This window comes from Leguminivora glycinivorella, chromosome 10 (genome assembly GCF_023078275.1).
Source record: "Leguminivora glycinivorella isolate SPB_JAAS2020 chromosome 10, LegGlyc_1.1, whole genome shotgun sequence".
Classification (NCBI taxonomy): Eukaryota; Metazoa; Arthropoda; class Insecta; order Lepidoptera; family Tortricidae; genus Leguminivora; species Leguminivora glycinivorella.
In genome coordinates, this window is record NC_062980.1 from 9,385,860 (window position 1) to 9,400,901 (window position 15,042).

The following is a 15,042-nucleotide window of genomic DNA, read 5'->3' on the forward strand; positions in this document are numbered from 1 at the left end:
TCACCGCTGCCGCGCTTAGCCCAATGTCGTGGCTGGGCCGTTATTGTCGATGGCGCAAATTCGACGCCGTGGGACGTAAGCGCCATTAACAATAAGGTTCCTTTAGCCAGATAACCTCCCATATATTATTATATGGTCACTGTGACAAGAAGGGTCGAAAGTTAATTTGACTGTACTCCTATAGGCAAGTAATGTAAACTAAATTATCCCAAGCCACTTATGATTTGAGTTCTGTGACCAAGAATGAGATAAAGGACATAGAGGTTATAGTTTTTTAAATGTTATTAGTTTGTTTAGCATACTTACTACTACGAGTTTAATGTTTATAACTTTACCTAAAATAAATATTAATTTTACTTACGCTCCGAGTATTACTGTTGCCATCCAGAATACTGAAATGTTGGTCTAGTATTGATTCAGTAGGAAAACTTGGCTTACGCAAACTACCCGAGACCGAGTTCGTCGCAAATAACGAAGTTATTTGAAAACAATGCACTATGTGGGTTGCCCGAAATAACTTGCCCTACAGTAGTTGTACGGTGGCAGTATCAAATAAATTATATATGCGCTCTTTGTACATACATAAAGACAAATAAATATTATAAGACTTGTCTTAATAGTACGATTATGGATCATACTACATAGCTCAAAGCAAGCAGCCGGCCTAGCCGAAATGACAATCGTTGACGAGACGCCTATCGAGGTGATCGAAACGCAGTCTGGCTCTGTCGCGCCAATATGGAAGAGCGATAGAGATAGCTGGCTATAATTAAAGATATTATCGTAAGCGTTTGTTCATTTGGCTACGTATTCATGACAAACTGCTAAAGTCGGTCGGCGGTCATATTATTGGCTCTCTCCTTCAGTCGTTTCCCCAAAGCTTGTGGTATCATGTCCTTTTGTGGCTTTGGTAAAGACCAGGTTTTTCTATAATTCTGTACATAGCTGCAGTAATTTGAGCACACTATCTACTTAGTACCTAGGGGAGGGTCCGAGGTCTCGTTGCCTAACATTATAGGAGGCTATATGTATGGGAGCGACATAAAAAATTGTTCCTGGCAGGCAATCATGGTCGCAAGATAAATGATATAACATCAGGCCGTCCCTTTCGCACTATTTGTGTGCGATAGCGTCCTGATGTTTTATCGTTTATCGCGCGACCATGCTATCGGTGCTGGTTTATGATTGACTATCGGCGTTTTTGTGTAGTTCCTCCAGTATAAAAAAATACTTGATTAGAACGCATGTCTTTCACGGTTGGTGACCGTGGCCGTATTATATTGTATTTATTAATTTATCAGTCATTATCATTGAGCAAAGTGTGAGACTCAGATAAAAATCTGATCAAAATATGATCGGCTTGGCGTTGAACAGACCAATTGCCACAAAATGCACAGCACCATCGCTTGCAGTTTTATACGTCTCTTGGTATATTTGTTTACGTGCTATGTAAATAAACACTTCACAGGGTGTCCACTTTCTGGAAAGTCAGGGAAAGTCAGGGAAAAGTCAGGGAAGCTCATAGTGGTCATGGAAAGTCAGGGAAAATCAGGGAAATGATTTGGAGGTCAGGGAAAAACTTGGCACCAAGAAAAAAAATCAAAAAGTATTAAAAAAATAATATGATTTCTTGGGTTGGCCACATCCATGACAGCAAAGATGGATTCCCGGTAGTGATTTTAAGGCCACTTAAAATTGTCTCTTTAGACTTTTCATGACAAGTATAGTACCTGGCCTCCATCCCAGTGATTGCTAACGAGATATATCTTCATGCTCTAGCTGACCTTAATTTATCCGGCCCAAAATCGTAGATGTGTAAAAATCCACATTTTTTTTTACATTGCGTGCCCTACCCACATATTCCAAAATGGCGAAGGGGGTCGGGAATAAAGTCAGGTATTGTGATTCAGATTCAGATTAACTAGAAAGTTGCACCACAATGTCACCGTGTACAACATTCATAAGTCAGGTGCTTCTGTTAGGGCGATGTGAAAACGACAAAGATAAAGTTACGTCGCTGTCCAAGTATCTATCCGACAATTCAAAGCGGAGTTCCTCATAAAGCTAATGGCGCAAAACGTCACATAGAGGCGCAATTTGTATGAGTCAAAGGAGCATAGGAGGATAATAAGCGTGACGATGAGAGAACTTCAAACACTTGGAAACCTAAAGGAATCATGTAGTGGCAAAACACCTAAATGGGCATCCCGACGCTGACAACAAAGAAAAAATTTCGCGCTCGCTTCGCTCGCGTTTACTATTATTCATTTCATAAATTTAAATTCCCTTTATTTTTCGTGAAAGTTTCGTGAATTTTTCATGAAATTTAAGATTTTTTTGGAATCATTCCGCAACTTGCACATAACTACTCTGCTCTGATAGACTAGGTACTCCATTTTGTTTCCTATGTTATGTACATAATAATTACTACCAGTCCCAGGGACGTAAAAAAGGGGAAAAAAATTCGCGCTCGCTGCGCTCGCGAGATGTTTTTTTCTAGTGTAGGATATCTAAGGGCGCCGAAACCCAAACTCGTTCTACCATGATGCACGGGCCGGCACTGGTATAGCCAAAAGTAAATGGCGATAACTACCAACTACAGATTTCATTTACGTTAGTTTTATAAAACCAGAAATTAAAGTTTAATAGTTAACCTTAGGTACAAAAGTATGAACTGCCTTGCAAATTTTAATATTTCGTACTTTAGAAAACAAACATATTCCGGAAAAAAATTTGGATTGACAGACGGACAGACAGACGCACGAGTGATTCTTAAAAACTTTTAGGTTTTTTTTTCAAGACAGAGAAAAAAAACGTTTTTTTGCAACCCTAAGCAAAAGCGGTAAAAATTTAAAATTTGGTCAGGGAAATTTTCTTAAATGGTCATGGAAAGTCAGGGAAAAGTCAGGGATTTTTTTTGGGTTTAGTAGTGGACACCCTGACTTCAGTTCAATTCAGCGTCGTGATTTTAGATTTATGTCGATCATTGCAGTTTATATGTTTACGCTTTACTCTAATCACACGCATCGACTTAGATCGTCGCAACTCGCAATCGTTTCTTAGATTCGGTATTCGCCATTATCTTTAATAACATAACATATCATACCTTTTTCTGATAGATAGATTTCTTTATTTCATGATAAAAATTACACTATAAATTTGCTACATGTCAAAATTATGTTTATACTGGCTGACACAAAGCATACGCGCATAAGCGTATTGCTTGGCTGTTAGGCAGCGTTCCCACTTAAGCGTCGCGTGTCTCGGGGCGCGCAACGGACGTCTGCGCCACGCCGCCTCAGTGTAATTCAAAAAACGTTTCCTCAGTACATTTTGCCAAGCGGCGCGGCGCGCGCCACGCCGCCGCCACGCCAATGCCACCTGGGGCGCGTCTTACGTCCTTCCTATACAAAATGTACTGAGGAGACGTTTTTTGAATTACATTCAGGTGGCGTGGCGCGGACGTCCGTTGCGCGCCCCGAGACACGCGACGCTTAAATGGGAACGCTGGCTTACAAAGCCTTACCAAAAAGAGCTCTAAATGTTGAGACTCATATATGTACATCAATTTAAACTTCACTTTTACGTACACAACTTATAGTTATCTGGATAAAGTGACATCAGCCAAAGGACTTTGTAATCGCTATACCATCCCTTTTATGATTATTGGATCACGATAAAACACACGAAAAAGTAATGTCCCGCGCAATGACGTTTACAAACTCGGTTTAACTTCGATTTGGAGGGGTCGTAAACCGGCGTTAGGCATTATTGGATGAAATATAAAATGTCCGGCCGTTTCGTTGCGTTTTTCCGGTCTAAATATCAACGGCGAAGGAAAGCTGTTTTGATCGGAATAAGATTTTTCCTACATCTATTTTGAAAAAAAAAAAAAACTAAAATAAGTTATTGAAATGTGACCTTTTCCACCACTATTCACTATCCGAATCATTCTTCCGGAATGACCCAGGTATATAAAGTCTTGACACATTTGGACGTAGTTAAATAACCGTTTAGCATAATGTCCGATTGTTGCTCAAATAATAAATAGTACTTACATTACGATACAAGTGCGAAATCAAGCTTTTCGTACGTGTATCGTACGACGTTTTTCAGTACAGATGGCCCTCCGAAGTTTCGACCAGGCATAAATAATGAACCACTCTCGCACTAGCCTCTTGTCGCCCAAGAAAAATAACGTAACTTCAGCTAAACGCCCAATGTGCAATATATTAGCCATCATCGATACTAATACCTATTATAAATAGGAAAGTGTGTGTGTCTGTTTGTTTGTCCGTCTTTCACGGCAAAACGGAGCGACGAATTGCCGTGATTTTTTAAGTGGAGATAGTCGAAGGGATGGAGAGTGACAAAGGATACTTTTTGTCTCTAACGCGGGTGAAGCCGCGGGCAAAAGCTAGTCTTTTATAAAGTCGTAAACGCCCACACCTTTGAACCATTTTTTTTTATGAAAACCTCGAGCAGAATTTTTTATATTTTTCCTGGGTATACGTGGGTAAAAATAAATACAATAAATTAAATTCTAACTCTGAATTCGGTGTTCATTTAAATGTACATTGGGCGGGGCGTTTGTTTAAAACTATAAAATATATATCTATAGTTTTTTTATGAAATTTTAAAGCATTTTTTTATGAAATAGCTGATTATCATTTATTTCTTTCATAATTTCATTATAAATAACATAAGACTAAAAAAAACTTTTTTCTTAAATTGTTCATTTTATTGTGTCTTTTGACACTCATATCTGATGCACTAAAATGCTTAAAAATAAGCTGTAAAAACATTTAAGGACAAGTTTAACTTTATATAGTTTATATGTATTCTATTTATTTAGTTTTTGTATGTTTGTTTTTATCCTATATTTGTTTTGAGAACGGAACTTTTTATGGGACCGTAAATATTTGTTCATCACTAGGAAATTGGTATTCAAAGTTGCGATTTTTATCATTATGGTGGCAAAAAGTCTCTTCTATTTCGTATTTAACGATTTATTTATTTTTATAATAATTAACTCATAAAAATAATGTCTGAAAAAGAAATATGTTGTAGGTATTTTCATATCAGTAACGCCCAATGTGCACTACGATGTACACAATATTTCGATTGGCAAATAAAAATAATGTTTACTCATTTAATTTAAAAATAATACAATATTACAATAAATTAAACATTTAGGAAAATGTTTATGCCACTATCAAAACGAAAAAAGGTAGGATTCATTAAATAAAACATGATTATATACCCCTGTACCGTGCGCGATGGCGGCATCACAGATGTCATATAAACCATAGATCAAGCAAACGTATCTACTTAGCGTGTCAAATGAACTCAGTGAAATCCACTGAGTTGTCCGTCTTTAATCGCAGCTTTCGGGCGTCAATTTTTGTAAGTTGAAGTCAACAAAAACATTAAAAATGCCTCGTTACATGATATTTAATTGCAACAACATAAAACTTATCAACACTCAAGGGCCTGAGACATATTTAAAATCACAGGCAAGTAACAACTTCAGTACAAAATCTGACACGCTCGGCCGCCATACAAATAAATGAACTCGTTTCTTCTATCTAAATCTAATTCTGTGGGCGGCATGTTTGAATAATAGAGGTACTTGGACTCTTATCTGTGGATATCTGTTAAACGTCATCTGTCAAAATAGTGGCCAGTGACCCAACCAATCACTACGTGTAGATGTAGATGGATTCCAATTTAGCGCGAATATTTAAAAGTGACAGCCGATAAACTTGTATGTACAGCGTATTGTATTGTACACTGGGCGTTTAGACCTGAATTTATTTTCTAAAGTCTGGGCGTTTATGCTGAGTGTAACTTTGTACAATGCATTGCACATTGGGCGGCAAGAGGTTAATGCATAAAAAAAACATCATCTGTACCTGGTACTGAAATGGTATTTTATGCAACCGGCGTTTAAGGCAGGCCGCTTCAGTGTAATTCAAAAAGCGTCTCCTCAGTACATTTTGTATAGGAAGGACGTAAGGCGCGCCGCCAAGCGGCGCGGCGCGCGCCCCGCCGCCGCCACGCCACCTGGGGCGCGTCTTACGTCTTTCCTATACAAAATGTACTGAGGAGGCGTTTTTTGAATTACACTGAAGCGGCGTGGCGCGGACGCCCGTTGCGCGCCCCGAGACACGCGACGCTCTGGTGTGGCCGGTCACTAAAGGAGATCAAAAAAGATGAGTGGCGTGAGTAACAATTTACGGCGAAGCCGAAAATTGTTAATAATGACGCCATACAATACTTTTTCAACGTTCTATCACATGTATTCCTAAAAGTCAAACACCGTTGCATACAATACTTTTTCTACGACCATGCACTTAGTTTTTAATAGTTTTCTAGAATAACTTTCGTGAAATTCACACTGTTTCCTGTATTTTGACGGAAAGGTTAGCACTGCCAGCGCTCGAGCCAGCTTCCCAAAGGTTTACCGCGCATGCGCGCAGTAACGTTATAATAATGCGTTGCCATGGTTACAGAGCCAAATAATGCTTTTTAATTGTTTTCGGTACTGCGCGCATGAGCGGGAAGCTACTTTGGGAAATAGACTTTTACGTAGGGTATTAAAAAACTATGCACGACCCTGTAAATGACGAATAAAGGTTCGGGAGTATAAAAAATGCATTATGTGTAGCCAGCCAATTACACGATCAGATACTAACTAATGCACAGTGCCTGCCTACCACACGAGTAAATTTTAAGCATTAAAAAAAGTAAACAATGATTATTTGATTAGGTAGGTTATTTTATTGATTGAAGTAACATTTTTCGTTACAAATTCCTTAATAGCATATATGTACATACATGCATTACATTGGATTATGTCCTACATGCAAAGCTAAGGCATTGGGTTGCATAATTCAATGAAATGGAAGCTGCGCAAGATGCAAGTTGCAGCGAAACTTACGGAATCCTGTAACGCCGAACTTAGTTTGTGTATCTTGGAACAACTTTGGTAATATATATCACATGTATTCCTACACCACTAGTATTACTTATATATGTACGTACAAAGACGTAGTATATAGAGAATTACCTACTGTCTAAGTAAAATGTATAGTCACATCACATATGTACTGTGTTTAAATTGGCAAATATTTATATTAGCGCCATCTAGCTGAGAACCAATAAAAGGTGCAGCGTTCCGAGGTACCTTTATTTTCTTAGGGACTTACTCTTTCTAAGACGCGCCGCCAAGCGGCGCGGCGCGCGCCACGCCGCCGCCACGCCACCTCGGAGTTATATGTCTTTGCTTACATATAACTAATATAAGTATGGGGCAACCTACATACAGGCGACGCACGTCGTAAGACGCGGAACGGTCGCCCGGTCGCCCGCGCCACGCCAGTACATTTTGTATTTTTTGTATAGGAATGACGTAAGACGCGCCTCAGGCGACGCGGCGCCACGCCGCCGTCACCGCGCCTCATTACGTCTTTACGCGGCGTCTTACGTTTTTCCTATAAAAAATATACTGAGGAGACCATTTTTAAATTACACTCGAGCGACGCGGCGCAGGCGTCCGCTCCAAGCCCCACTTCCCTCGCCGCCCGTGTGTATTTTACACCTATGGGTAACAATAGTTATTTGTTATACAAGGGGGCAAAGTTGTATTTTAACGCCGAGTGTGGAATTGAAAAACGAGCAAGTGAAAGGATTCTATAGTTGAACCACGAGCGAAGCGAGTGGTTCGAGAATAGAATCCTGAACTTGCGAGTTTTTTTAACACACGAGAAGTAAAATACATTTGCACCCGAGTGTAACACAAAACTTTTCCTCTCACTATAGCGAGGAAACTACAACGCAAAAAATGCATTTATCACTGCTTCCAGTAGTTCCACAGGTGGTAAATCATCTTTATTACTAGATTCACCTACTTTTATCAATTTTAAAGCAGTTAATTTGACTTTATTCAAGGTCAAATTACTTTACCCACTAGTGGATAAAATGCGTTTTTACCCGCTGGTATTAAAGGACAAAACACGTGTTTCCGAGCTAGTGAGGGGAAAATATAGTTCATACCTACGTTACTTGATTTGATAGGTAAGTTTTACGTTCTAGTAAGTAACCGTTTGCGGAAGTTGTACAGTAGGTATGTTCTATTTATTTATTTTCCCCTCACTAGCTCGGAAAGACGTGTTTTGTCCTTTATTGCAAAAACACATTTTATCCACTAGTGGGTAAATAATTTGACCTTGAATAAAGTCAAACTAACTGCTTTAAAATTGATAAAAGTAGGTTAATCTAGTAATTAAGATGATTTACCGGCCAAGTGGAACTACTGGAAGCAGTGATTAACGCATTTTTTTGCGTTGTAGTTTCCTCGCTATAGTGAGGGTTTTTGTGTTACACTCGGATGCAAATGTATTTTACTTCTCGTGTGTTAAAAAACTCGCAAGTTCAGAATTCTATTTTCGAACCACTCGCTTCGCTCGTGGTTCAACTATAGAATCCTTTCACTTGCTCGTTTTTCAATTCCACACTCGGCGTTAAAATACAACTTTGCTTTGCCCCCTTGTATAATAATAGTTATTTGATGCGTTTATCACTGCTTCCAGTAGTTCCACAGGTGGTAAATCATTTTTATTACTAGATTCACCTACTTTTATCAATTTTAAAGTAGTTAATTTGACTTTATTCAAGGTCAAATTACTTTACCCACTAGTGGATAAAATGCGTTTTTACCAGCTGTTATTAAAGGACAAAACACGTGTTTCCGAGCTAGTGAGGGGAAAATAACTATTATTGCACACTACATAAAATGAACTTGTTACCTTATACGAGTATATACTTCACAGGCAACTTATCGATAAATGATTATCTACTATTTGGCGATGGCAAAGAGTGCTTAACACATTTTACTTAATTCAGTCGACTACAAATTGGTTCTTAGATAGCGCACTTACCACGTTTCTTTTTAAGATGTTAATTCGTTAAACGCGGTTACGCTTCGAATAAGGAATAAGCTAGCTAAGGAATTAAGGAAGTTCAGGCGTACCGTACTTGTACAAATTAAATTCGAGTTTTTTTATAAAGAAGTTTCATTTACAAAATAGGGCTGGGTATGTAACGCGTATCAAGCGTTTTAAGCGGTCACCCTAGTATGTATGTAGTAGTTTTGAGACATGTTCATAAGTATTTTGTACTGAAGAAAAAAATCAACCAAACTGAAGAAAAAAAAAATACAATGTACTCCCATAACCCAATCCAACACCGCGTCTGTCTGAATGTTCGCGATGAACTCAAAAATTTCTTGCTGAACGGATTTTCAAGCGGTTTTTAAGCCGGCCGGCCGTACATAGTCTGAATCTGACTATATACAATTGATTTAATGGAGTGGAGCTGCATAATAATTATAATTTAGCTATTGTCCATGCACTTAGCTATTTTTCACATTGATCTGTTCAGATACTTAAGTCAGACTCAGGTGTAATGTCGGCCTTAGTGACCGGCCACACCAGAGCGTCGCGTGTCTCGGGGCGCGCAACGGGCGTCCGCGCCACGCCGCTTCAGTGTAATTCAAAAAACGCCTCCTCAGTACATTTTGTATAGGAAAGACGTAAGACGCGCCCCAGGTGGCGTGGCGGCGGCGGGGCGCGCGCCGCGCCGCTTGGCGGCGCGCCTTACGTCCTTCCTATACAAAATGTACTGAGGAGACGCTTTTTGAATTACACTCAGGTGGCGTGGCGCGGACGCCCTTTGCGCGCCCCGAGACACGCGACGCATAAGTGGGAACGCTGCCTTAGTTCTCAATAGAGTGATTGTTGAGGAAGGTTCAGTTTAGACTTCAGGGGGGTTACCATGACGTACTAAAGACGTTCAGTTTAGGTTGAGAGAAAGGGACACAGCTATAGCAGTTACATAGCTCCGTCCCTCTCTCTCAACCTAAACTGAACGGCTTTAGCACGTCATGGTAACCCCCAGGTGTATAATTTATTGAGGTTTCGTGTGAAATGGCTGAACTAGCATAATATACTGTTTCTACTACCTATTCTTGTATTTCTACTTGTTTACGCTACTGTTTCTGTTTAGCTTGATGTTGAATGATAGAAAATGTCTTTAGGCATTAAGTCCGACATTTGTGCCGAGATGTCATCTATGAAGATGTATACAAAGTCTAATGATGATGTACTTTATTAGTTAACTACCAAAATAATAAGTACATTTATTTATTTATTTATTACATAAAGAACACTACAACGTGTTTCCGATATCACTCAAAACCTCAGACACCCCAACTGATTTTTATTTTTCTAAACTCATCTAGAGTATTCATCTTTTAATCTGATGGTTACTTTTTTAAATTGATTTTTTAATTTTATGTACAGCTCTACTTGACTTTTAGCTCTACACTCAGTAAAATAATTGCTAACTACCATCATCAACCATTAAACTATTTATTTGTGTACGTTACTGCAACGACATAAGGTTTACCAATAGACAGCTAAGATGTCACTGTAAAACACTTTAAAGCTTTGTCACAGTAAACTTCAAATTGCACAGGTAATCGCAGTAAGCAAATTTAAACCCAATATTCAAAATGACAAGGTTGTAATTAGGTACGAGTTTAATTTGTTATGACCTTATGATAAACATTAAGATTAAAATGACAAACAACGTCAAACTCGTAGCGGAAAAAATAATCGTCTAAGTAACCAGCCAGTATTAATACCCCCAAATACTGAAAAAGGTAAACAACCTCTAGCAATGCGATATACACAATGTTGTATTACGAATACAATAGAATAGGCACATAAAAAATAACTAATAGTAATAATACTAATAGTAACAGCCACTGGGCAGAAAGCGGTGTACACCTCTCGACACCCTTGAGTTCTCACACCGGTGTTGCCCTTGAGCCATCTTGGATGTCGCTTTTTGTGGGGGCCCATCTTGTGGGGACGAGTCACCGGCTGCCGGAAATAAAATTGGATACCGTTTTATTAGGCAGGCGTCCGGTTTTTTATCCATAGCCCAGTATTTAGTCCATCACTTTCATCAAAATATACCAGTTCATTTTAGATTCCATTAACTCTCAAATAGTCCTTACACCCTGGCGGGTGTTGCCTCTGCGTGTGTCCCATGATATGGGCAAGGGCAACATCCGCTCGGTGTACCCCTTACATTTCATTAAAGTGTCGAAAGGGCCTCTACGCCTTGGCTTCGGCCCCGCGCACGCCTCCCAAAGGTCCGGAATACCATTGTTCCGTGATGGGAAAGACATACAAAAAATAATACTAATTTAAATAAAAATATTACTCCCATCAAGATATTATATCTTGATGGGGGTAATATTATAGACGACGAGAGTAGAATCGATTCTGAACAAACGGTTTTCAGGTTTTTAGTGTTAAGTGAAACACGATATATTTTATAGTGATTGTAATCTATTTTTCTTTCTTTTCAGTGTACGGAGTGTTATGCACAAATATATGGAAAAATAAATGAAATAAAAATAATTATTGTATTTGACTTCGCTACGCCTCCAGGCGAGCTCTATAATCGCACGGCCGTATGTTTGCCTTTTCCGCCAATACATTTATCAGATAATCATAATATAATTGACTAACTAACCGACTTCAAATGAGATATAACAAAATTAATAATAAATAGAATAAATAATAAATATTGGGGACACCTTACACGGATCAACTTAGCCCCAAACTAAGCAAAGCTTGTACTATGGGTGCTAAGCGACGATATACATACTTAAATAGATAAATACATACATATATACATAGAAAACATCCATGACTCAGGAACAAATATCTGTGCTCATCACACAAATAAATGCCCTTACCGGGATTTGAACCTATGGGAGGGATCTGAATTATATATTTTATCCCCCTTATTCATAAACGTTCACTAAAGTTATCAAGCCGATAAAGTTCGTTTGTCCCTTTTTATCACACCAATACGTCGGAAAGGGACAAACGAACTTTATCGGCTTGATAACTTTAGTGTACGTTTATGAATATTATAATATATTATGGGTATTTTTCCTTTTTTTAATTGGTCAAAGTTAGCCCAAGTTGAAGTGTAGTTAGTTACACTTACCGGTTTTACTTCATATTTACTGACAGTCTCTTTAAATATTCCATTCCAATGAATGCATAATAGCGTTAATGTTAAGTAAATATACTCATTTACCCATATTACTTCGCTTTGTTTACGTCACTAAGAAAATTGTGATGTTTCATTGTATGTACACAAGTACGAAGAATACTTAAACATGGAATGTTATTGAATAAAATGCGTAACGTCCGTTGAGGAAAGTTTTGCGCAATGTTTACAAATACATATACATACGTATATAATTATCTTATTGGCATTATTTATAATAATTAAGTGCGTAATATTATCCGTATCACTAATTACATTACAGATAAAAAAATGTTTTCGTACCTACAGTCCTACATACAGAGCGTATATGAAAAAATGTCGTTCGTTTACTTTCGTTTTAGGCTCAGCACGTTTGTACTTTGTTCGTCGTGTGAGCGAAGCAAAGTTTAATCAGAAGAATGTGGCAAATGCAATCGCCGCACCACCTACTACAGATAACTCTTCTATTTTTTCTAGAAGTAATTTTAAGTCCAGTTCCAGACAGTTAGATACTATACAGCGTCCTGTTTATTAGAATTTTTAAATGTAAAAAAAACATTAAATTAAATTTACGTACAGTTAATGGAATTCGTAGTTACCGTCCGATCGTTTGCCTCGTTAGGGTCCTACGTAGATAGTTAGGTATTATTTTGGATGGTCTTAATAGATGGTCGGCATGCTTTCATTCCCACAACTAAACATCAGCTCCAGACTAACCAATATAAATGGAACTCTTTACTTCGTTTAGTCGTTATATTTCCGGAGGTCACTCTTACATCGGATTTCTTGAAATGTCTTTTGCCTGTTCTTTGATAACAGCTTTGGCACGAAATTCTTCTTGCTTGCCGACCAAATTTATGTAATCCAGTTTAACTGAGACCTTTATACTGCCCTCATAAGCACTATCCCAAAGCGGTAGGTATCCAAAATAAAATTTTAACGCAAACCCAAATAAAATTCTCAGATAAGTAGACAACTTATGGTATACTTCTTGATGAGTTGTTTATCTGATAATTCCATTTTCAATAGCATTTGTTTTTGAGATACCACTAATTGCTTTAGCGGGGCAGAACACTTCTAAGGCAGCGTCCCCACTTAAGCGTCGCGTGTCTCCGCCACGTCGCCTGAATGTAATTCAAAAAACGTCTCAGGGGCGCGTCTTACGTCCCTCCTATACAAAATGTACTGAGGAGACGTTTTTTGAATTACATTCAGGCGGCGTGGCGCAGGCGTCCGTTGCGACATGCGTCTTATGAGTGTGGATGGTCCCTTACAATTATTTGTGACAAGAGATCACGATTGTATTGCCTGAGGCAGTTATTTGACTAGCGATGTGTAATAATAGCCTAGCAGTCATCTAATGGACGTCGCCCGAGCGGGAAGGAAGCTCCTTAATGCCCCCTGTGACATTTCGCTACTTAGTAGGGTAGGTCCGTACTTACCGACGATACATTCTTGTTACATTCGCTTTGAACTGGTTGTAGGGAGCTTTAGATCTCTCTACGGCACAGTTGAGCGTCCATCATTTTTAACTGCGAAACTAATAGAATATGATGTGATGTATGAAAGGTTTAGGTGCCGTGACATGCGACTTGAGTGATTGACTATAGTATGCAGATAGATACACATACGCACAATTACCCACACATGTTGTACTGTATGTTAGATTCCACTGAATTCAACTGACTGTTGCACTGCACGCCTCTGGTGTAGTTCGACCTTTAACCGCTGCGTGGGAAGTATTAAAGCTATCAGATTTGTCATAATTTCCCTAATTCAAAACGGAATTAATTTAAACGGGTTAAATTTGATACGCCATTTTGATTAACCCGAATAAATCTAAATCTAAAAAGCTTCAGCTTTCGCTTACAGTCGGAGTTTTGTTATCTTTTGTGAAGGAAAGGTGAATGAGTCAACTCCATTCAGTTCGTCGGAGGGGTGGGGTCAGGCGTTTTTAAATAGTCTTTGCGGATAAGATAATTTGCAACGAATATTTTATAATTCATTTGTTATTTTCAGTATTTATTTTCTTTCTTAGGCTAGGTATTTTTATAATATGATTATAAAAGTAAAATACAAAACCACATACAAAACAATACAAAATTATAAACACATTATAAAAAAAAAACCTAACCTAGGGTGCCGCCAGCAGCGGGGCAGGGCCCAAGCTGCCGGTGGTTAGGGCTGCAGAGAGAGGAACCGTCGAACTATCCGCGCTGTGTTCAAGATCACCGCCTTCTGCATCTGGCCCTTGATCCATCCACCTAGCGAGAGTCTCTTAAGATGTTGGTCGAGACTCTTCGCTATGAGACCGTTCGCTGAAACGACTATCGGAACAATGATCGTTGAATCAACATCCCACATGGCGGTTATCTCGTGAGCCAAGTCTAGGTACTTACTGGACTTGTCCTTCTCGGCTTTCACGAGATTCTCATCATGGGGGATGGTGCGGTCGGCGTTGCAGTCGATTTATTATCACAATGTCAGGCTTATTGGCTACAATAGTCCTGTCAGTGATAATAGATCGATCCCAATAGAGCGTGGCACGACCATTTTCGAGAACTGGCGCAGGTAAGTACTTGTAGTACGGTACTTCGGGGTCCACAAGGCCGTATTGAAGAGCAAGTTGCTGGTGAATAATCCTGGCTACGAGATTATGTCTGTGCAAGTACTCGCCGTTAGCAAGATGAGAACAACCGGAAATGATATGCCTGAGTGACTCTCTCATTTGTTATTATTATTAATTTAATTATTACAACCAAAGGTAACATAAATAGTATTAATATACAGTGCCCCACAAAACTACGGTAAGTTAGAAGGTAAACAGTTAGTTTAAATGTTCCCGGCGATGCCCTGATAACAGGACATCATCGTCATCAAGGTTAACATACAAGGTTTGTAAAA

At 38.9% G+C, this 15,042-nt stretch overlaps 1 protein-coding gene across 1 annotated transcript in view; it reads left to right on the forward strand.

The window, feature by feature from the left end:
- The window catches only part of LOC125230099 (G protein-coupled receptor kinase 1), an 86,415-nt gene that overhangs the window by 7,801 nt on the left and 63,572 nt on the right, over positions 1-15,042 (forward strand). The window contains exon 2 of the mRNA XM_048135117.1: positions 11,444-11,478. Coding sequence (XP_047991074.1) covers positions 11,444-11,478 — 35 coding nt within the window. The remainder of the gene's footprint in view (positions 1-11,443; positions 11,479-15,042) is intronic.